This window comes from Fukomys damarensis, unplaced genomic scaffold (assembly GCF_012274545.1).
Source record: "Fukomys damarensis isolate Sample0158 unplaced genomic scaffold, DMR_v1.0_HiC HiC_scaffold_33, whole genome shotgun sequence".
Classification (NCBI taxonomy): Eukaryota; Metazoa; Chordata; class Mammalia; order Rodentia; family Bathyergidae; genus Fukomys; species Fukomys damarensis.
The window spans coordinates 45,589,053-45,610,543 of record NW_022900945.1 but is presented as its reverse complement, the minus strand read 5'-3'; the positions used below and the strand labels follow the sequence as shown (position 1 = coordinate 45,610,543).

General features: G+C 43.8%; 1 protein-coding gene across 3 annotated transcripts in view; it reads left to right on the top strand.

Annotated features, from left to right (window-relative positions):
• Window positions 1-21,467, top strand: part of Tspan2 (tetraspanin 2) — a 39,950-nt gene extending 18,483 nt beyond the window's left edge. For all 3 annotated transcript variants that reach the window (XM_033758331.1, XM_033758333.1, XM_033758332.1), the window contains exons 3-8: window positions 7,973-8,070; window positions 9,370-9,444; window positions 10,682-10,780; window positions 11,812-11,883; window positions 17,657-17,740; window positions 20,923-21,467. In XM_033758331.1, the coding sequence (XP_033614222.1) occupies window positions 7,973-8,070; window positions 9,370-9,444; window positions 10,682-10,780; window positions 11,812-11,883; window positions 17,657-17,740; window positions 20,923-20,988 (494 nt within the window). In that variant the 3' untranslated portion in view covers window positions 20,989-21,467. The remainder of the gene's footprint in view (window positions 1-7,972; window positions 8,071-9,369; window positions 9,445-10,681; window positions 10,781-11,811; window positions 11,884-17,656; window positions 17,741-20,922) is intronic.
• The last annotated feature ends 24 nt before the right edge of the window (window positions 21,468-21,491 follow it).

Below are 21,491 nucleotides of genomic sequence, written 5' to 3'. Positions count from 1 at the left end.
TTTCAATAATTTGATAACTCAAAAAAGTTGAACAGCCTCTTTCATAGATGAAAATTAACTCTCTCTTATGTCAGGATTTAACTGGTAATGTGACAAAAATCAGAATTGGATGCGTGCTACTTCACGAGTTTCCTATGTTGAGGAGGAAAGTGAACTAACTCTATGTAAACATTCTTAATTCTGCTTTCTAATCCAAACCAAAGCTGTATGTACCCTTCTGCTCTCCACAGCACAAAATGGCTGCCAGTGGCTGTGGGCTCCTAACCCTAGAAGACCATGCTTCTTCCATTCCAACAGATCCACCTAAGGTCCACAGCCTCTCATTGGCAATATCATGTCTAGTGCCCAACCCCAAACCAGTCACTGGAGCTAGCTTCTGGTTGGCTCAAGCCTGGCTTCGTGAGTACCTTGGAGCTTGAGGTGAATCAGCTTCAGACTGAGAACAGACGAGGCTCATTTACCGTTTATAGAGAAAAAGAGTGGATTATGGGCAGAGAAAACCACGGTCCCTGAATGGTCCTTTTCTTTGGTGGCATGGATGTGGGTTTACCCACCTTTAGCTTGTCCTCAGCCATATCTCTTTTCTCCAGAGTGACAGATGGGGGGTGCATGTGGTCAATGCTAAAAGGATAGGGAAGTGTGTTATCATACAAACTTAGCACTAGGCAGAATAGGAAAACTAAGGATCTGAAGGCCAAGCAACAAAGACTGGTAGTCACCGTGGTTTCCCAGCTCTTTCTTGACGTGAGGGTGGGGAGGGGTCAGCCCAGAACCCAGTCTACTGACATGCAGACCTGTGGTTTCACATTCCCCACTGCTGCCTCTTGATCATGTCAATAAAGCCTCCTTGTGACGTCAGGGACTTTTTCTTCACTTAAAATATTTCTTAAAGAAGAGTGACATTCATATTTGTAGAAATCAATTTTTTTCTTTGAAAGTTAGTTTTCCAGATAAGAAAGACATCTGCACTCTAGCAATAAAACAAGAAGAAAACTACATTTCTGTTACCATACGTCATACAGTTGAAGGTAGTAGGACTTAAAAATATAAGTAGACACAGTTTTGGGGAAATCTCATAGGGCTCCATTTATTGATCTGTGTGTTTTCTTTTCAGAATAGGTTCCAGAGCAATCAGCTCATTAAACTCACATCACCACTTTGTTAAAGAGTCTCCTAAACAGGCTCGGCACGTTCAAGTGGTACTTAAAGAACTAAGTCCTCAGGAGGAGGGAAGCAGGAGTGAAGGGAGGGCAGGGACAAGGGGAAAAAATGAGAACCAAGACCTGTCAGGTAGAGGTACAAGATCCCAATAATGAATGTAACTGTACTGTATCCCTAAAATGTACCAATAAACTCAATGAGGAAAAAAATATAAAAGTAATATATGAACTTCACAAAGAATTTTAAATAAACATATTCATCATATTAAAAAAAAAAAGAACTAAGTCCTCAGCTGGGCACTGTAACACATATCTGTAGTCTCAGCTACTTGAGAGACTGAGGCAGGAAGACCATTAGTTCAACATCAGCCTAGGCAACTTAGCTAGACCCATTTCAAAAGAAAAGGAAGGGAAAGAGAAAGGGGGAAAGGGAAAGAGAAAGTAAAGGAGGCCTCCCTGCCCAGAGTTCTATTTCTGAGAGGTACTCCGGGAAGACGCGTCATCCTGCTCCCTACTTCTGAGTAGATGACTACCAAGTTTTGTTGGAGTAATTGTTCCATCTTTGATGAGAACCAACCTGTCAGGTAGAGGTACAAGATCCCAATAATGAATGTAACTGTACTGTATCCCTAAAATGTACCAATAAACTCAATGAGGAAAAAAATATAAAAGTAATATATGAACTTCACAAAGAATTTTAAATAAACATATTCATCATATTAAAAAAAAAAAGAACTAAGTCCTCAGCTGGGCACTGTAACACATATCTGTAGTCTCAGCTACTTGAGAGACTGAGGCAGGAAGACCATTAGTTCAACATCAGCCTAGGCAACTTAGCTAGACCCATTTCAAAAGAAAAGGAAGGGAAAGAGAAAGGGGGAAAGGGAAAGAGAAAGTAAAGGAGGCCTCCCTGCCCAGAGTTCTATTTCTGAGAGGTACTCCGGGAAGACGCGTCATCCTGCTCCCTACTTCTGAGTAGATGACTACCAAGTTTTGTTGGAGTAATTGTTCCATCTTTGGAAGGATGCTTTTCTTTCTAGCATCCTTCCTTCTCCCTCCTTGGTGATCAAGTGTCACTTCCCATAGTAAAGACCCAGGCATGACTTTCAAGCATGGGGACGGAGTAGATCCTAGGTCAGGGCCAGAGGACCCAGCTGCAAGAAATGAAGACAAGCAGAGAGCTCAGGCAGTCTGACTGCTCCTGCTGCATTCTCCTCAGGCCCTCCAGGTCCAGGCCAAAGCCTAGAGGCTGATCCAAGGTCTCTGTGTCCCTGGGTTGCTAAGGTGGGGAAGGGAGAACCCGGCAAGAGGGAAGCTGGCAGCGAGAAGACCTGGGTTGCTTGGGGTTTCCTAGACCTTCTCCACCTTAGTCTCTTGCAGATAACTTGAGAGAAGCCCTCCCATCTAAATCCCAGCAACGTGTCCATCTGACTTCCTGTGAAAGCCCCTCTCTGGGTTGGCTTTTGGATCTTGCCAGGGTCTTCCTTCTAGGCACACAGACTCAGGAGCCTTCCCCTCAGCCCTCACAAGGCTGGAGACTGTGCTGGAGAGCATGAGGTCATGTCTGTGAGCAGCGGATATGAGCGGGTTTCTCCGTAAAGGGGTTGCCCACACAAACAGGAGCCTCTTGGCTCTCCAGGGTCACAGCCTGGCTGCAGCTGCCTTTCACCATGAAATTCAGAGTCCCAGAGCCTGGCTTGGATTGTGGCTGGAGGTTGTAAGAAAAGTGTTCCAATGGTGAACAGTAAGGGGCTGGCGTGCCTTTTTGAAAGCTGACTCATCTGGTAATGTTTTTCAACTTCTTGGTTTTCAGTTGTACCTGACAGCCCTGTTAGCTGGATAACAGAGAGGTGTCAAGACCATTTCTCCAAAGTTTTGTATGAAAAATCAGTTGCTACTTGGTTCTATATTGCAGATAGCAGCACTGAAGAATGAGAGGAGTTTCATGTAGTTGAGGTCAGCGCACCTTGATTTCTGGCTCCCAGCCCTGTATTTTGAGAGGAAGACCAGGAATCATCAGCTCTACATTCCTCAAGCACTCTCTTAAGAAGACAATGAAGAACCCTCCTTCCATTCATAAACAAGCAGATTTCTAGCTAAGAGAGTCACTGTTCTGAGCCCCTCCCAAAAGTTTACTTTGAGTTGAAGGAGTCTAGTTGTGCCTAACTCCCTGGGTAGCTGGGCAATCGTAGGTGAAGCGCTCTCTGTGTCTCAGGTTCCTGAGCTGTGAAAAGTGAAGGTGCATTAGTGCAGTGCCCGCGGGAGGTGGGCCCTCGGGAGACGCTGGCGGTCGCTGTGACTGTCGTGGGGCCCTGCTGAGGAAGTGGGTGTGTTAGGGCGTGGCTGTGGGAGAATTCAGGAAGAAGAGACAGAGTGGTCTACATGACATTCAGCCAGAATTACAGACTAGTTTATAGCCCTGAACCTTCAGGTAGTATCTGTCAAAGGCATAGTACAGGTGCCACCCAGGCTGAGCCACCAGGAAACACCGCCTACTTCCAAGACTGCTGGGTGATTAGATGACTGACCAGTGAAGTGCTGAGAACAGGACTCAGTAGCTGACAGCTGCTGCTGTTGCCAACAGAGCATCAAGTCTCTCCCTGTCAATTTCGGAGTCCCTGAACCAAGTCCCAGCTAATATTCTGGATATTTACTGCTCGCTTCAGCAGCACATATACTAAAATAGACATCTACATACAGTTGGCCCCCTCGGCCCAGGGACTCCACATTTATAGATTCAATGAGCCACAGATTTAAAATATTCCAAAACATGCATCCATACGGAACACAGATTTTTTTTCCTTGGCATGATTCGCTAAACAAAATGGTATAACAACAATGTACATAGCACTTACATTTTATTTGGTATTATAAGGAATCTGGAGGTGAATTAAAGGGCATGAAAGGATTGTATAGGTTTATGCAAAAACTGCATCATTTTACAGAAGAAACTTGAGTGTCCACTAATTTTATTTGGGGGAGGCGTTCCTAGAACTGATCCCCCGTGTATATACAAGGGCTGGACTGTAATGATATGTATTTAGGGGGAGAGGGGAAGGAGAGTCTTTTATGCAGAAGCATAAACATTGTAGTTGAAAATGGTGACTAGCGGGTCACATAAAATCTTTTGCTACCAAAAGTTACTGAGGTCGATGACCGTGACAATATCCAGACCCTGTAACAGGAAGCCATTTTAAAATGAGTTTGTGCCAACAGACCTTTAAGAAGCCCTCTCATTTCTTCGTCAACTTAAATGGTGCTACTGACTTTAAATGGAGTATCTGAAGTCTGAGAAAGAAGGGTGGAATCATCAGGGAAGAAGGTGTCCTGGTGAAAGTTCTCTCTTGTTGGTAACGTGTCACCAGAGATCACTGGCATTACAGAGCCCAACTAATTAAGGTTAAAAATACAATTTCAAAGTTTTCTCTCTTCAAATCAAGGGAAATAGGACTTGGAAAGCATGAGGGATTTGGGAAATAGGTCGCATGTCTGTCACGCATGCTGTTGTGGGAGGCGGGCTCTAAAGAAACCATCTTTGAATTAAAATGTGGCTGCAAATTATTTATTCATTCAGCAGGTGTTTTTTGCATAGAGGGAGACCATGTAAAGGATAAGGTATCCGTGGAAGCCACAGATGGCCTTATATAGTACAGAGTATTACAACCAGATTCGGAACAGGGTTCAGCAGGCCCAAGGAATTTTATCACCTGCAGAGTTCAGATTTCCCTCCAGCTCCACCAGCTGTGCTCATCGGGAATGGGAGCCGCCGTGGTGTACTCTGAGGTGAACAGAGGCTTGCTGGGAAGAAGCCATGGGAGTGGCACTGCTAGGGCAGTTTCAGGTTGTTTTTGCCACGAGCTCTGCGATTCTGGCCACCTGGGCGTGGAATATTGTTCAAGTATGCGTATTTTCTTGGAGAGTTGACTGTTTCAGAAGGATAAGGATTGTTGCCCGAGAGACCAAGCTTCTTTACCCTGTTAGAGAACCTCTGCCCTACTGGCCATGTGCCCACTGAGCCCCAGCCTTCTTCAGGACACTCTTCTTTTCTTATATTCCAGAACTTCTTAGGATGTGGAGGTCCCATCCTCATTTGCTTGACCTTAGAGAACCCACCCCTAAGTGGCTTCATAGATATTTGCTGACACAGGTTCCCACCATGTATCTCTGAGCAAAGATAGGTAATTAAGCAGCCAGTCAAGAAATTCTAATTTAACTTACTCTCTTTGGCCAACAACAAACACAGATTGAGAATTCTACCTGTGCTGGCATGTTCTAGGGAGGATAAATAAGGTTTGTTTGTGCTCTTGAAATCTACAGAAAGACATCGTGGGAACCAGCAGAAACACAAATCAAAAAGATCAGGACATGGTCAGTGTCTTAGTTACTTTTCTTATTGCTGAGACAAAATACCCAACACCAAAGGTAAAAGAAATAAAGGATCATTTGGCTCACAGCCTGTAGAGGTTTCATTCTATAGTCAGCTGGCTCCGAGGCAGGGTGGCACGGCAGACGGACATCACGGAGGAGAAACAGTTCACGTTGGCAAGAAGGTAGCAAAGCCAGCAAGGGACTTTAGCAGCTTCTTTCTACTCCTTTTATACTCTATCTAGGCTACCGAGATTTGGGTGATGCCAAACCAGTGGACTGATTCAGCCATCACACACCCTTAATCTCAGCATCACATGTTCTAGATTCAGCCACTCTGGAAAAGCCCCACCTGTGACCACATGGGGCTTTGTGGGGACTTCTAGACACAAACCATAACAGTCAAATCATAGTAATACCCATGTGGCTGGAGTGTAGGATGCATGAGGGTTCAGGGGGCTGGTCCCTGGGCTGTGAGTATATCATGCAGCAGTCGTAGCAGGGGTAGTGGGGAGGCAATGAACTGTTTAAGCAGGAAATCAATACGCTGTGCTGGTCCACCCAGGAGACATGCTTGGAAGGAACTAAAAACAGAATGGTTGCTGCTGCGGCCCTCCATCCACCCTGTTACTGTGAGGAGTGTGGGGTGAGAATCAGGGCTCCGGGCTGCCAGCCATCTTGCCTCTCTGACCCCTCTTTACTCAACAAACACCTGCTCCCTGGGTTGTTTTGAGGAGCCAATGAAAAGATAGAAGTTCAAGAGTTTTGAAAAGACATTATGAAAAACAATAAGGTATTCAGGCAGTGGGGCCACCAGTACTATTATTTTTAATATGGCATCATTTCTCTTGTGACCACATCCATTCCTCCATTAAATTCCACTGTAGAGAAAATGGGATGGGAGGAAGTACACGCCTCCCTCCCTCCGAACAGCAGAACAAGCACCTCGGTGGGCCTAAGAAGAGCTGACAGAGTGGCTGGGCCGGGGTGGGGCAGCACAGGAAAGAGAGCAGCCTCGCCTGTGACTCCGTTTATGTCTGTGAGCTGAGAGGCTGCCCACAAACCGCCGCTAGCCACCCCAAGGAGCCCAGGAAGCACCTGAATGCAGGCCTGGGGGTTCCCCACAGAAGCAGGACACCCGCCCCCGCCTCTTGTGAATGGGAGTGGTTTCCAGGTGACTCATCTGAGTAAAATGCGCAAAAATGAAACAGAGACTGTGAGCTTGTTGCGAGTAAGCCAAGTGCCAGGTCTCACATTGTGTTCCACCTTATCTCAGCATCAGAGAAGGAAATCAGGGAAGGCCTGGCTGGAGTCTCCCCAAACCAGAGCGTTTCTGCCCTTTTCTTTCTCTGTGAGAACTGCTCTGGCGTGACTTAGGTAGGAAGTGAAGTCACCAGCCGAATTAAGGCTGTGTTGTTGCTAGAGAGGCAGGGTGGGATGATGGCAAGAAGCCAGCTCTGCAAATCACCAGCTCTGCGACCTTGGACAAATTGCTTTGCCTTTGGGGGCCCAGTTCCCCTGTCTAAATGGTAAGAATGACACATACTGCATAGGGCTTCTATGAAAGTTACATTGATAAATCTACTCTACATGGATTTATTATGCCTGAAAAAAATGAGACCTTCAATGCATGTAGCTAATATTTTATTCATAATAAGATTGTTCGGCACTGGTTAGTTTAGTTGGTTAGAGCACGGTGCTAATGATGTTGATGTATATTACTTGCCCTCATTGGATAGTTTCTTGTGACACAACCTCCTATGGGTCCAGTGTCTATGCTGCTGTTCCCTGAAGGGGAAAATACACACAACAAGTGTCTTATTGCCTTATCCTCTGTTCCCGTCTTTAGCCCAAATTCCCAAGTCCCAGAAGCCTCTCCTTCTGTGCCTGGGCAACTTCTCCTCCCTCCCAAACACTTGGCCTGAGGCCTGTCATAGATGAAGACTGTCAAGTCCAAAATGCAAGAGGCCCCTGGGCTCAGGAGAAAGTCCTGGGTTTGTGTCTCACCTCCCGCAGCCCCCTAGTGCCTGTGTCCTCAGTCTCAGGCAGATGATGCAGACGATAGAAACCTGAGACCCGGGGCCTGGCACACAGGAGACGGTGGTGACATCTGAGTGCACCAGCTCGGGAAGACCAGCAGATGTGGTGTCCCCCCTTGCTGGCCTTGTGCCCTCAAGCAGTACCCTTCATCTCCTTAAGCTTCTGGCCCCCTTCTGTGTTCACTGGGCTACTAGAAGCCCTCATTGTAGAATCATTGCATAGGTTTCGAGAAACAGTTTATGAAGTGCTCAGCAAGCACTCGGCAAGTGTTACCCATCACAGGGCTGACAGCCAGACACTTTGTAGTGCCCAGAATCTGGAGTCCAGTCATGGGTGGGAAACAGTGCCCTGGCCCTGGGGGGACAGAGAGAGCGGGTGCTTTGCTCAGTGAGACCTCTTGCCCACAGGACTCTATGTGCTGGTTGGAGCTGGGGCCCTAATGATGGCTGTGGGGTTCTTCGGGTGCTGCGGAGCCATGCGGGAGTCACAGTGCGTGCTCGGATCAGTAAGTAGGATAGCGGAGTGGGGTGGGTGGGGCCAGCTCCTCCATCCAGGACTCTCCACAGCCCGTGGTACCCCCTCCTTCACCCCAACTCTCAGGTTTCTCCATCTCTGCATAAGAATCATGTTATCTTAGTCCCTGCCTCATGTGGAAAGTTTGGGGGGGGAAATGAGGTCATTAGTGTAAAGATGTTTGGGAAGGAAAAGTGCCTAGCAGTTGTAAGAGGTGAATATGATTGTTCTTTAAAAAATAATAATTCACTGTGGGGGAGGTAGCTAAAGGATTCCTACAGCCAGGGAGGAGCTATTATCAACAAGGAAAGCATTTCAGGTTAAGATGAGTAACTTAACCAAACATCCCTCTGGTGGCTTATTTCAACAGAAGCCTCTGTTTAAAAAAGAAAAAAAAAAATCAAAGTTTCAGTTAACTTCTGTACAGCCAATGACAATGTAGCCTAAGAGAAACAATCAGGAAGAACAAGGTTGGGAAGAGGGAAAGTTTTTGCATTTTTCTTTGAGGACTGAAACAGCATGTTATTAGACAGCCTCTCATTTCTCTTTGCAGTCTCTGGACTTTTGATGCTGTGTTGCTTCTGATCTCTCGCTGTGTAAAATGTCTCATTTGTTTCTTTATCCGTTCATTCTCTTTCTCCTCCCGCTGAGTATCTCTGTCTTGCTCATCACTTAACTTAGTGTGATCAGAGCAAACCCAAGACCTGAAAAAAAAAAACAAAAAACAAAACAAAACCAACAAACCTGTCCAGAAACATCCCTCACACATTCACCTCCATGCCTTCTCTTCAGGGAAGCCTTTGGGAACACGAGGAACCTGTTACACTCCCTCAAGGCCCTATTAGTGACTTCATCTTCTGACCTTATTTTATCTCTTTACAGATCCTGTTATGCTTATCGAGCATTTACGGATAAGTTCTGGGCACTGTCCTAGGTAGTGGGACTTCTATATCATTATGTGAAATTCTCTTATTCACATTTTTAATCCTTTACTCATTTGTTATGTCTTCCCCCGTCCAACTGAGGTCCCCTGAGATCTTGTTAACTACTGCCAAGGTTGGTACCTGGTGCCAAACAGACACTCAACAACCCATAGCTGAGTGCGGGAGCTACATGAAAGTAACTCACCTGTTGCATAAGGGAAACGAAGGGAGCAAATGTTTCCTGTTAGATCAATCAGTTCCAACTCATAACCCTGCCTCCTGCCTTTCCAGTGGGACGAGATTCCTAAAAGCTAAGTAAATTGAAAAGGTATTAAATTAATGAAATTAGTATTTTCTCTCCCCTTCAGTTTTTTACCTGCCTACTGGTGATATTTGCTGCTGAAGTGACCACTGGCGTATTTGCTTTTATAGGCAAGAGTGTAGTAAGTAAAAATCACTTATTTTTTAAGATGATAATTAGTGTTCTCTTTATGACAAAAGATATGAAGATATTGATACCCATAATGTTACTAAGAAATTAAATAGCCTCCTCTCCACATTATAGTGTAAGCAGAATTTTTAACCTAGAGGTAGTGTACAGAACAAAGCATATATGTGCACAAGTGTGTGTGAATATATATGCACACATGTTCCCAGGAAATAAGTTCACAGCATTCATAGATTTATAAAGTGGTCTATGATTCTTTAGAAGGAACTCTTAATTTGAGATTATCCCCACTTAAAAATGAGGCAGGAATACAGACATAAGAAAGAGGCATGGGGAGAAAACATACATTGTCATTTCTTGTCAGACTGTCCATGAGACTTGGCCTGAATGACGCGGGCCTGGCCCACCGTGTGCTGATGAAGCCAGTTTAGATTGCTGTCCAACTCTGGGCATCCAGAGTAGATTATCAGGAGAACCCGCAGAGGAAGTGGCCTTTTAAGAGCAGAGACACACAGAGGAATGGAAAGGAAAAGGAAGAATGGAACCTTAAGTGTATTATATTTCAGATTAATTTCTGTGCCACCAGTACCAGTGTAAGCTTATCAAAACAGTACATGCAAAATAAGTAAATGCTGCTTCATTGAATTTTTTTTCTAAAGTAGCTGGTTATATTCATAGGTTAGTTTAAATTCTGCTCCATGCAGAAGTGAAGCTAGATCTTAGGACCTTCTGAAATTTCTGTGGATTTGGGGTCATAGGCCTTTATACTGGAGAAAGCATTCTCTAAGCTTCTTATGGTATTTAAATTCAGGATATTGTCATTCGTAATGAACAACTGTTGAACCATGTCCTGAAGAGACTTAAATGCTTTTACCCAGTGGAGTACCCTGGCTACCAAGGTCCCGACTCTGGCTCCGCATCAGAATCTCCTGGTTGGAGCTGAGGAATCTCTGGTCCAGTTGATACTGAAACCTTATGAGGTTTGGAAACCTCCACTCTCTAAAAAGCCTTTCTAGTCAATGAAAAGTATTCTTGGTTAGTTTATCCTTCCATACCAGAAGCATCTTAGAAATCTACGCTCTGCTCTATATGTTTAGAATCATCTTAAAATACAGACAAGTGTATGGACAGGCATATGAAGGCTATGGAAGAAAGGATTTTGCTTCGTTTGGGAAGAGAACATTTGAAACTTCCCACTCACTGTGCTCTCGCTTTCCCTGGTATATTTGCAGGCTATAAGACATGTACAGACCATGTATGAAGAGGCTTACAATGATTACCTTAAAGACCAAGGAAAGGGAAATGGGACTCTCGTTACTTTCCACTCAGCAGTGAGTAATTTTGACTTCTTCCTTGACGTTCCATCTTCTAAAGGTCAGCCATGAAGCAGGTTCTCTCTGATCAGCTGGATTAAAAATAAAAATAACTTCAGTAAAGACACACAGCAACCCCCTATTTTAGCCATTGTGAGAGCTACAGTTTTTGTTCAGTACAAAACCCATGATGAGAAAGAGACCTACCAATGGAGTTCACAAGAGGAAGTCAGGGTGTGTGCCCACAACAGACAAAAGAGTGTGAACAAGAGCACAGAGAAAGCAGCTCAAAGAAGTGTCAGGTTCTCTCAAAGGGCGCCACTGTGGGTATGACAGGAGCAAGCAGGGCTTCAAGTCAGAAAAGCTTCTTTCTAGTTTACCAAAGAGATGGATCAGACTAGAGTTGCTCTGGTTTCTTAAATACTGACATGGAGAAGCAGCTGCAAGCTGCTGGGCCAAATGTTTTCAGGTAACTTGTTTTTCTCTGTGATAGGAATGTCTTGGAAAGTGTTGCAGAGACCTGAAGCAGCGCACAGATTCCTTTGTCTCAAGGGGCTGACCCTGGGGCGACACACCTGTGTGCTAGCCAGCCCGCCATCTTGGTCTTTCAGCTCCTGGGATTTACTGTGGCCATTTCTCTCCTTCCCAGACAGTACCCTAGTTAATGAGACCTTTCCAAAGGTCATAAAAAGTTAACTCCTCAGTAAGTTACATGGTCTCCCGGTCTGAAAGAAGGACTCTGAAGGCCTCAACTCCGGTCTAAAAAGCAGCAATTTGAACAGACACTGTCAATTAGTTTCTTGCCTTGTTTGGGTTGCCTTGAGTCACTTCCTGCCATAAAACTCAGACAGCTTTAGGAATTTTCTTGGTTGGCGGGCATGATTATGTGACTCTTAACTCTCTCTCCAGAAATAGCAGTTTGGGTTGCTGAGACCAGACTTTGTATCTCCTTTGCCATCTTGGCTCTGCCAGTCCTTAGCAGCAGTGCCCAGACTTGGAGCTGTTGCTTCCCTCTCCTGTGTCCTAAAGTCTCTTTTCTGGCTCTCTAGTTTCAGTGCTGTGGAAAAGAAAGTTCTGAGCAGGTCCAACCCACATGCCCAAAGGATCTTCTAGTCCGAAAGGTAAGCCAGTGTCTACCAAGGTTCCCACCCAACCCCTGTGGTAGGAAATAGTTTTTAGGTGGAGGTAGAGAATCTCAAATCCTACCTTCGATGGGCTCTGAGAGACCCCTTCTCTGTGGATTCTGAGCCTCACTTTATTCCATAGAAAGTAAGCAAAGCACTGCTGAGTCTGTCTCCTGGTGCCCTGGAAAATAATAGTAGGCTAACATGTTAATATGATGCCACATGCTCGAGGATTTAAGCTCACTGGGGCCAGAGGTGTATCCTCCAAGAACATGGCCCCACACTTCTCCAAGGGAGTCACAGCAATGACAAATGCTCCATTCATCAAGTGTCGTGTCAAGCCAGCACTGTGCCACTCCAAGGCAAAAAAGATATGGCCCCTGCCCTCAGTAGCCTGGCAGACCAATCAAGAGCTTTAGAGCTGTGTGAGGCACCTGTACAGGACACCAGAGAAACGCAGTAGAATTAGGAAAGCTGCCTATAGGAGGAGATTCTTGAGCTGAGTTTTGGCAAAGGAAGGTCATTCTAAGCCCAGAAAACAACAGGAACAGAAGCATGGCATTAAGAAATTTCAGACTACAGGAGAACAGAAAATCCAGAGGGAGTCGTGAGCAACATTTTGGGAGAGAGACAGGAAAAGGCATGACTTTAAACATGGAGGACTGAGGAAGCCATTGCTATCAGCAGAGAATGAAACCTAATCAGTTTGTCATTGTGGGAGGAACTTAAGGTGTTGTATGTTAAAAGTCAAATAGAAGGTTGGAGACTCATGGAGGGAGACCACTACACTGGCACCTGGTAAGGAAGGATGAGGGTCAAAGCAAGTAACAAACAGTAGGGAAGGAGAGGGAAAGAGAGAGAAGAAGGTATTTAGGAGATGTTCAGGAGGTCAAATCCACAGGACAGGGTAACCCACTGCGTATAAGTGTTGATTGGAAGATATCTCTGCTCAGGTGGTTAGATGAGTACTAATAGAGGGGAATACAGTGAAAGGAGCAATCCTAGGGGCAAATGATAGTTTCATTTTTTTAATCCAGTTTGTATTTTAGGTGCCTGTAGGACTTACTGTTAGTCTGGAGGATGACACAGGTATAGGATTCTCAACATATTGTCAGTAGATGAAGCCGTAGGAGGGACAGAACAGCCAGGCAATATGTGTAAACCAGGGAAAGAGTTAAGGATGCTGTTGCTTAAAGGGTAAGCTGGAGACAAGAAGCCAGAACAAGAACTTATGAAGAGACAGAGACTAAGGGAGAGTCCAAGCTATAGCATCTCGAAAGTCAAGGGAGGAGATGTTTTGCTCATACAATCAAATGCTGGGAAGAGGACAAGTAAATGAAAACTAAAGAGTTTTTGAGTTTGTTACTTAAAAGATTATCAGTGACTTTTGCCACACAGTGTTAATGAAATAGTTAGGGAAGCACAAGCACAACATGGAAAGAAAGGGGAAGGTGAGAATATGGAGACAATGTCAAGGCTTTTCAGCATTTGGCCGTGACGGCATGATAATGTGTAAGTTCCAGTTTGTGTCATGAATCACCACTGATCACTTACAAGGTCCCTCTGAGGTGGATGAATGACTCAGACACAGCACTGTCTCAAAGTGGTCCTGCCTGGCTGGGAAGACTTGCATTAAGGCTGCATTACGGAGAGCGCAGGAGACTCAAGCAGAGCCCCTGAAGGCTTCTCCAACATGAGGAAATTGAAGGGTGACCAGGAGTTCAGTAAGCAAACAGAAGAGAGGAAGAAGTTATGGGCAGAAGGTATAAGACAAAGGTGTGGGGACAAGAGAAGGCACTTGTTTGTACTCAGGTTAGTAGCAGCATATAGAAGAGGCTGAAAGCCTAAGCACTTGTGGGAAATGACTTCTTCAAAGAGAAGGAACCCATTCTTGAAGATCTTTGTGAAGACAACAGTCTAGCCTTCAGCTGCTTTCCTAGGACTCCACAGAAGGTAAAACCTAGAATAGGATCTACATTTTAACAATCTGGCTGTCGTAGCAGTGCAGAGGATTGATGGAAAATAAACAGCCTGGGCCTAAGGTTAACAGGAAGACAACGTCCCTCCTTGTCAACCATGAAACATTAACAGAGGAAAGTTGGACAGAGCAACAGAAATGGAGAAAAGTGAAACCTACAGGACGAATAAGCAATTAGATACCGGAAAGGGGAAGGGTGTACCTTTTGCTGGATTTTTGACTCAACAAATGGCATTATTCATTCATGAGGAGTAGAGGAGAAGGAGCCCATTATAGAGAAAAGCAAATGAGTTCAGTGTTCACCATGGTGATTTTTGAGAAGCCAGGGAAACTTCCAAGTGGAAATATTCAAAAGAAAGTTGAAATACCTGCTTTGTGGTTTGGGAAAGAGATTGGGGTGTTGGTGGCTTATTTAAAGTTATAGATATGAAGGGAGGGCAGGGCTAAGGGGAAAAAATGAGAACCAAGACCTGTCATGTAAAGATACAAGATCCCAATGATGAATATAACTGTACTGTATACCTAAAATGTACCAATAAACTCAATAAGGGGAAAAAATAAATAAAATATACTTATAACTCATGCGTATAAAAAATAAATAAAGTTATAGATATGATTTTGATCCATGAGATTTAGAAGAAAAGAAGTACAAGGATAGAACCCTTGGGAACAACAACATCAAAGGCCGATCAAAAGGGGAATCAGGATGAAATAAAGAAACAGGGCTGAGTGGCGAGACGCAAAGGAAAAGACACCATTGGAGGAAATAATTACCAAGGCCGAGCGCTGCCATAGATGTCCGGTCGGTGTTATTGCCTTGCATCCGGCACTGTGCAGTCAAAGGTGAATGAGGAAAGTTCCCTACTGACAAGGAACTGGCGGTCTAGTAGGATTAGGAGAACTGAATACAGAACGGTCACAGTGCAGTGATGAAAATATGCATGGGACAGTGCTTTGTTGAATTTTTGTGGTGGGGTGAAAAGCGGGAAAGGCACTTCGGATAAGCCAGAGGTGGGGGGACCAGGTGAAGGCTGCTGGCAGAGATGTTTCAGTTAAATCTCCAGGAATGAGAAAGGACTGTGCAGCTAAAGGGAGGGTTGGCTCGCAGAGGGTTAGTGTGGACAGTGGCATAGAGGCTGGAAACTCGATGATTTCTTGGGGAATTAAAAGCCTAACAAGGCCACTAATGCAGCTACTGAAAAGCCAACAGGACTTCGCCTTTGAGGAAGATAAATGGGGACTTGATGTGAGGACAGGGCCCATGCTGCAGGAAGTGACAAGGGAAAAGAGAAAGCACTCTTTCAAGTGTCTGGCTTTGGGCCAAGGATAGGAAGGAGATTTCATAAAACAGTGAAATACAAATTGCCATTAAGCACCTTAAAAGCATAAACACTTAAAAGTATGTTAAAAATTAATTGCAAATCTAAATGAAGCGATTCCATTGTTTAACCCATGGAATTGGTCAGGGGATTTCTCGCCTTAATTATAACACATTTTGGTCAAGAATGACGTAAAATAAATTTTTTCAGAAAAAAATTGGTACGATAGTCTTAGAGGTTAATATGATTATCTAAGACTAGAGTGTTAAGTATGTCCGTAACCTACAGTTCTCATAATTTATTTCCAGGAAAAGGAATCAGAAATGTTTTGTGAAGTGCTATTCCCAAGAACAAAGTATTAGGTAGTTCCCTAAGAGGTGACAACAGAGGATTATTTAAGTAACTGTAGGTACTTATATAATGGTGAAATGCCAGTAAGAATCATGGTTTCAAGGAATTTCTAGTGAAACAAGGTATTTTTAAAGTTGTAAGCTTTTTAAGTTCAAAAAGCTTGCAGTTGAAGGTACTAAGTGTGGAGAATGTTTCTGTGTGTAAGAATCACTGACAGTTATGATCTTGGTGGGAGTACAGCTGCTTCTTATTTTCTCTTTGAACATCTATTGCCTGCATTTCTTCAATAACCATGCATTCTTTTATGGCAAAGTAAAGTCACTACTTATTTCATTGGTTTGTTTTTCACAAAAGGGAGATGGCTATGGAGGAAAAGAGGCACTTCACGTGGGGCTGGAGGAAGACAGCATTATGAGTATTACTGTGTGTTTTAGATTTAAGTTAGGCCTGATGCCGTTTAGGAAGGAAGAGGAGGAGAGGCTCAGTGTTTAGGAAGGAAAGAAGATAATTGGTAGCAGGGGCTTCCTAAAGAGATGAGAGGGATTGAGACCCACAGCCACAGAAGAGGTTAACTTGCAGCAGGAAAGGGTACCTCTTTGGATCTAATAAGAGAAAAAGAAGCCAGGAGATGAGCTGCCTTGTCTCTTTTGTTTGCTCACTACCTGCAACAGTGCCTAGCACTGAAGAAAGGACACATTTAAGAGCACAGGGAAAGGAGACAAAAACTAGAAGTGCTATAAGTTGGCTCCCATTTTCCCCCAGTATAGAAGGGACCTAGTGTCTACAGCAGCGCTTCTAAAACTTTCTCCAGAATGCATTAGAATTTTTTTTGTGAGTGTGAATCCTTCTTTAAACTGAGCTTCCTGACAACAGAAGAAATGATGTCTTATTGCCTCCCACATCCACCTGCATATTCCAGTGGCTGATACAAGGTTGGTGCTCAAGAAATGTGTGTCATCTCGTGGAAGCATGAGAGCAGACCTGCGAAGCATTCTCAGGATTTCATGTAGTGCCTAAGGGAGCTGACTAGGGCCAAGGCAAAGGATCCAAGTACCCTGGGGGTGTAGATGGACTGAGAGCACAACTCTACTTAAGAGAATTCCAAATAGAAACTTTGGAAGCTACCACTGTGACAAAATACCTACGTGATCAAATTAAAAGGAGGGAAAGGTTTATTTTGGCTCAGTTTCCAACATTTCAGTCCAGGGTCACTTGGCCCTGTTGCTCTGGGCCTGTGGAGGCACAGTATGTCACAGAGGGCCACAGGGGAGAGGCTGCCTGTCTGCCTCATGGTGGTTTGTTAACAGTGAGAAAGAAAAAAAAAAAGAAAGCAGCCAGGCTGCCAGTATCCTCTTCAGGACACACCCCAAAGACATAACTTCCTTCCACTAGGTCCCACTTCTCATAGGTTGGGGAGCAAGCCTTTAACATGTGGGTTTATGGGGAATGCTTCCAAACCATAGGACTGGTGAAACAGGGGTTACAGGTGACCTCTTCCGCTCTCTACCCAATATTCCGCTATCTGTGAAGGTCCTTTGAACAGTGCTTCATGGGTCTGCTAGGGGCGTAAGGATAGGGACCCACAGCATAGCACAGCCACAAGAGAGACTGCTTCTCTCACTCCTAAGACCTGGCTTTCCTTCTTTTAACTTAAACCTGCACAGGGTTTTTAGTTCTTTAGTAGGTAATGGCTACTTTGCATAATAAATTTGATCAAGTATATAGAAAGTCTTTTAAACTCTAAGTAACAATATGAAAACAAGGAGTTATTATTCTGGAGCTATTTTTCTTATTTTTCTTTGCTGAAAGTATGAAGAGGTCTCAAATTTTAAAATGTCTCAGACCCTAGAGAAATAGCTTCCTCAGCTAGACTTTAGGGCTCTTATGCAGCAGCTGACCTAAATAGAAAATTTCCACCAAGGCAAAGGATTATATTTTCCCCAAATTATACTTTTGCTTTAAGGTGGTCAGGACAATGTTGCCTAAGAGTAAATGTGGGCAGAGAGAGGCTGACCTGGATTAATTTCCACAGAATGATCTGTACAGAGAGAAGGGATCTGGGGGAGGAGTGGAACACACAAACAATTAGTTTTTTTTTTCTTTTTCTTTTTTTCCAAAACAGAATTGCATTGATGAAATTGAAACCATAATCAGTGTTAAGCTTCAGCTCATCGGAATTGTCGGTATTGGAGTTGCAGGTCTCACGGTGAGGAAATTCCAGAACTTAACTTTTTTGCCCTCTCAGAAGCCTTGAACTTTTGCACATGATTTTTCTGCATGTGAGATAGCACTATTTCAAGAGAAAATTTTCCTAAAGGATAAAGACATTTGTTCACAGTACATCTTCTAAGAGCAAAGATAATTAAACCCATCAATCTTAGTCCTCTGAAATATGGTTATAAATTTCAGTGCTGACATAATTATAACTTTGACCTTATCACTTCTCAGTTTAAGTCCACCAATCTTAATACAGGTAAGTGATTTTTCAATTCAAAATAATATTTCAGGTTAACCTATGATTTGAAGAGGCAGCGTAGCATGGTGATTAGTTAAGCTCTGGCATCACAAGATCTAGATTCATTTCCTAGCCCTACTACTTACAAGACCTGAGTTTGCAGGAATGCATCTCAGTTTCTCTGTACCTCAGTTTCCTCTTCTATAAAATGGGAGTTTTTTTATGTGTGGTACTTGGGATTGAACCCAGGGCTCTTACACTGAACTACGTCTCCCCTTTTCTTAATTTTTATTTTAAAATAAGGTCTCTCTCAGCCACTGAGTTGCCCAAGGCTGGACTCAAATTTGCAATCCTTTAGCTCCAGCCTCTCAGAGTATTGGGATTAAAGGGATCCATCACCACGCCTGACTAAACTAAGATTCTTAAGATACCAGATTAAGATCATTGTGAAAATTAAACGGGATGCTGCCTATACATTATTGTTACAAATTAATTCATAGAAAATATCTAGGACACATGACACCCAATAAATACCAGCTCTCTGTGTAATTTCAGTGTTCCCAAACCCAAATCCAGGTGATGGAAATAGCAGGTGGAAGGCACGAAGCATAGTGTACCAGGCACCTGTAGGTGGCTCAGTACTTCTAAAGTACAAAAGAAGAGGATGGGAAGAATAGATGGCCACAGAAAGGTGTGGCAGGAGTGGCAAGAGATGGCACTGGAGGAGATGTCAGATTACATGGCTGAGGATTTTGTCTGCCCTTCTGAAAGGCTGGGCTTAATCCTCAGACAGAAGTATTGGAAGGCTAGAAAGACCTGACGTGCAGAATCGAAGAAGGGTTAGAATGAGGCCAGATGGAGGAAAAGAGGCTAGTGAAGAGGTGATCTCCACTGTCCAGAGGCTGGCTGATGCTGACGGTGAGATGGCGCTTACTCTCTAGTCTTCTGTAAGGCTAGCCCGCGGCCTGCACTGAGGCAGGACTATGACAATGAGAAGGAAATCCATGAAGTGGTACTTCGCAGGGGCCCCAGCACTGGGTCCTTTTCTGAATTCAGAGCACAGAAGTGTGGAACGGTGCTGAGGACCTCTGAGTCCAAGGATATCCCCCAGGCCCTCTCCACCTGCTCTGGAGCTAGCCTAGTTGCAATTCTGCAACTTCCCCAGGACAGTCCTGAGGCAGGAAGGTTGAGAACATTCTGTGTAACCAAAGCATCAAATAGATCCTCCTAACAATCCTACAGTTTCAACTAAGGAAATCCAGAAGCAGTCACCCCTGATTCATGGTGGCGGCCGCTGAGACTAAAGAGTTTTATTTCGGAGTGATCCCCTCAGAGGACAACCAGGAGGAGGTAGGGGTCATAAGCAGCCTTACAACATGGTGCATAAGCTTTCTGACACTGTGACAGAATACTTGAGATAATGTAAAAGAAGGAAAGGTTGTTTTGGCTCAATGTTTCGGAGATTTCGGTCTGTGGCCCCTTCTGGTTGCTTTGGGCCAGGGGCAAGACAGAACATCGTAAGGGGAAGCACACTGTGGTGGAAAGCACATAGCAGAGTAAAATCGGTAACAGTATGGTGTCCAGGAAGTAAAAGACAGGCGGGGTTAGGGTCCCAGAATCCCCTTCAAGACCCACCCCCAGTGACTTCATTTCCTTCTCCTAGGCCCCACCTCCTAAACGTTCCACCATTTCCCAAAAGCACCAACATCTGGGGACTGTCCTTTTAGACATGAGCCTCTCAAGGACATTTAAGATCCAAACTGTAACACATGCTAAAGGGGGAATACCTAAGTTGGCTGTCTGGATCCACACCTTCAGAGTTTCTTCTTTAGTTCTTTTTCAATAAGGCACAGGTTGCACAGTATGATCAGTTAACCAAATGTCCATTAGGTGTCTCCCCTGCCACACACTAGCACTGAGTTGTGTCAGCCAGAGCCTGAAGTACTGTTGTTCCTGGCTATGCCCTTACTTTACTCCGCTACATCCTTTCTAGAACAACTGAACAGTTTACACCTTGCTGCACTTAGTCGTCACAGATCCTAGTCTGATTGAGGGTGGGATTGAGGAGAAGATCAAGGGCTGGGGATTTAGCTCAGTGGTTCCACCACCTGCCTTGAAAGTGCAAGGACTTGAGTTCAATCCCTGGTACCAATAACAAAAAAAAACAAAAACAGGAGAAAAATCAAAGAGTTGTGGTGCAAATTTTTTAAAGTAGCACAAACAGATTCTGCAAAAGTTCAGGGCAGGTGACTGAAATGAACAAGGAGCTTTTGTCATGCTTCCTTTCAAACCATGGAGATGGAGGGTGATGTCACCCAAGTATTTGGCTACTCAGAGAGCCATCCAAAAGGTAGAAGTCAGGAATGCCGTAGTTCAGACACTTCAGTTTATGTGTTGGTAAAACTATTGAGTTAACCAGTGAAGTATCATTTGCACTTAGAAATGGACCAGAAATGAATAGATGCCCCACTTTTGAATATGTGGTCATTGTGATAAGAATTCAAAGCTTTTCTGACAATAGAAGATGATTTCTACTATAAGCACATTTAAACAACAGGAAGTTATGAATACATTGTTCGAAATGACTATATGAGGTCTGGGATTAACCTCAAAAATATTAAATTCCAAAACCAGTAGTATATCTGTATTTTACAACAATTCAGAACTGTTTTATAAGCCAGAAAGAGGGCCCTTTTCTTAAAACAAAGCCTCGTTATTTGTTAACAATAATAAGATAGTAAAGCATTTTAAGCAGAGTTAATAATGAAATCTTTACACAGTGCCATCCTTAATGAACATATAAAAATGCTATTTTACAACCAATAATTATTGGTTATAATCATTTATTAAATTAGAGACCTTGGCAGTTGCTCACCTTTTTATCAAATAATACATATTTGAAAGTCACTAATGAGTGGTTCCTTGTATTTCAGATCTTTGGCATGATATTCAGCATGGTCCTTTGCTGTGCAATACGAAACTCACGAGATGTGATATGAAACTACTTCATCGTGAAAATAGTGTAAAATTTTCATACTAAATGTCACAAGAGCTCTCTCAGCTCATTTTTAATATTCAGAGGACATTAGGATTTGAAATAATTTGCTGTCAGTTGTACATTTGCACATGTATGTGTGTCTGGGCCATGGCTGGTCTGCCCTGAGTGAATGCTTGTGTTGACGGAGGATGTGTTCACATGTGATCATGTTTCTGGTAATGCATTACACCCAATGAAATCTGCTTGCTGGGACTTCCTAGTTCTTGTTATGTAAGAGGAACAATATATTAGAAAAAGATAAAAAAAAAACTGTGGGGAAACTTTAAAAATCTGGCTATTCATAAGATGTAATAATGGACCAGTTTCTTAGACTTCAGCCATGAAAATTAGATATGTACAGGGAATTGAAGGATCTCTAGCTAATGCAAGCAATAAACTACAGGAATTAAGAAGTCCCAGTGCAGTGTTAAAAACAGGATTTCCTGGGAGATATATATATATATA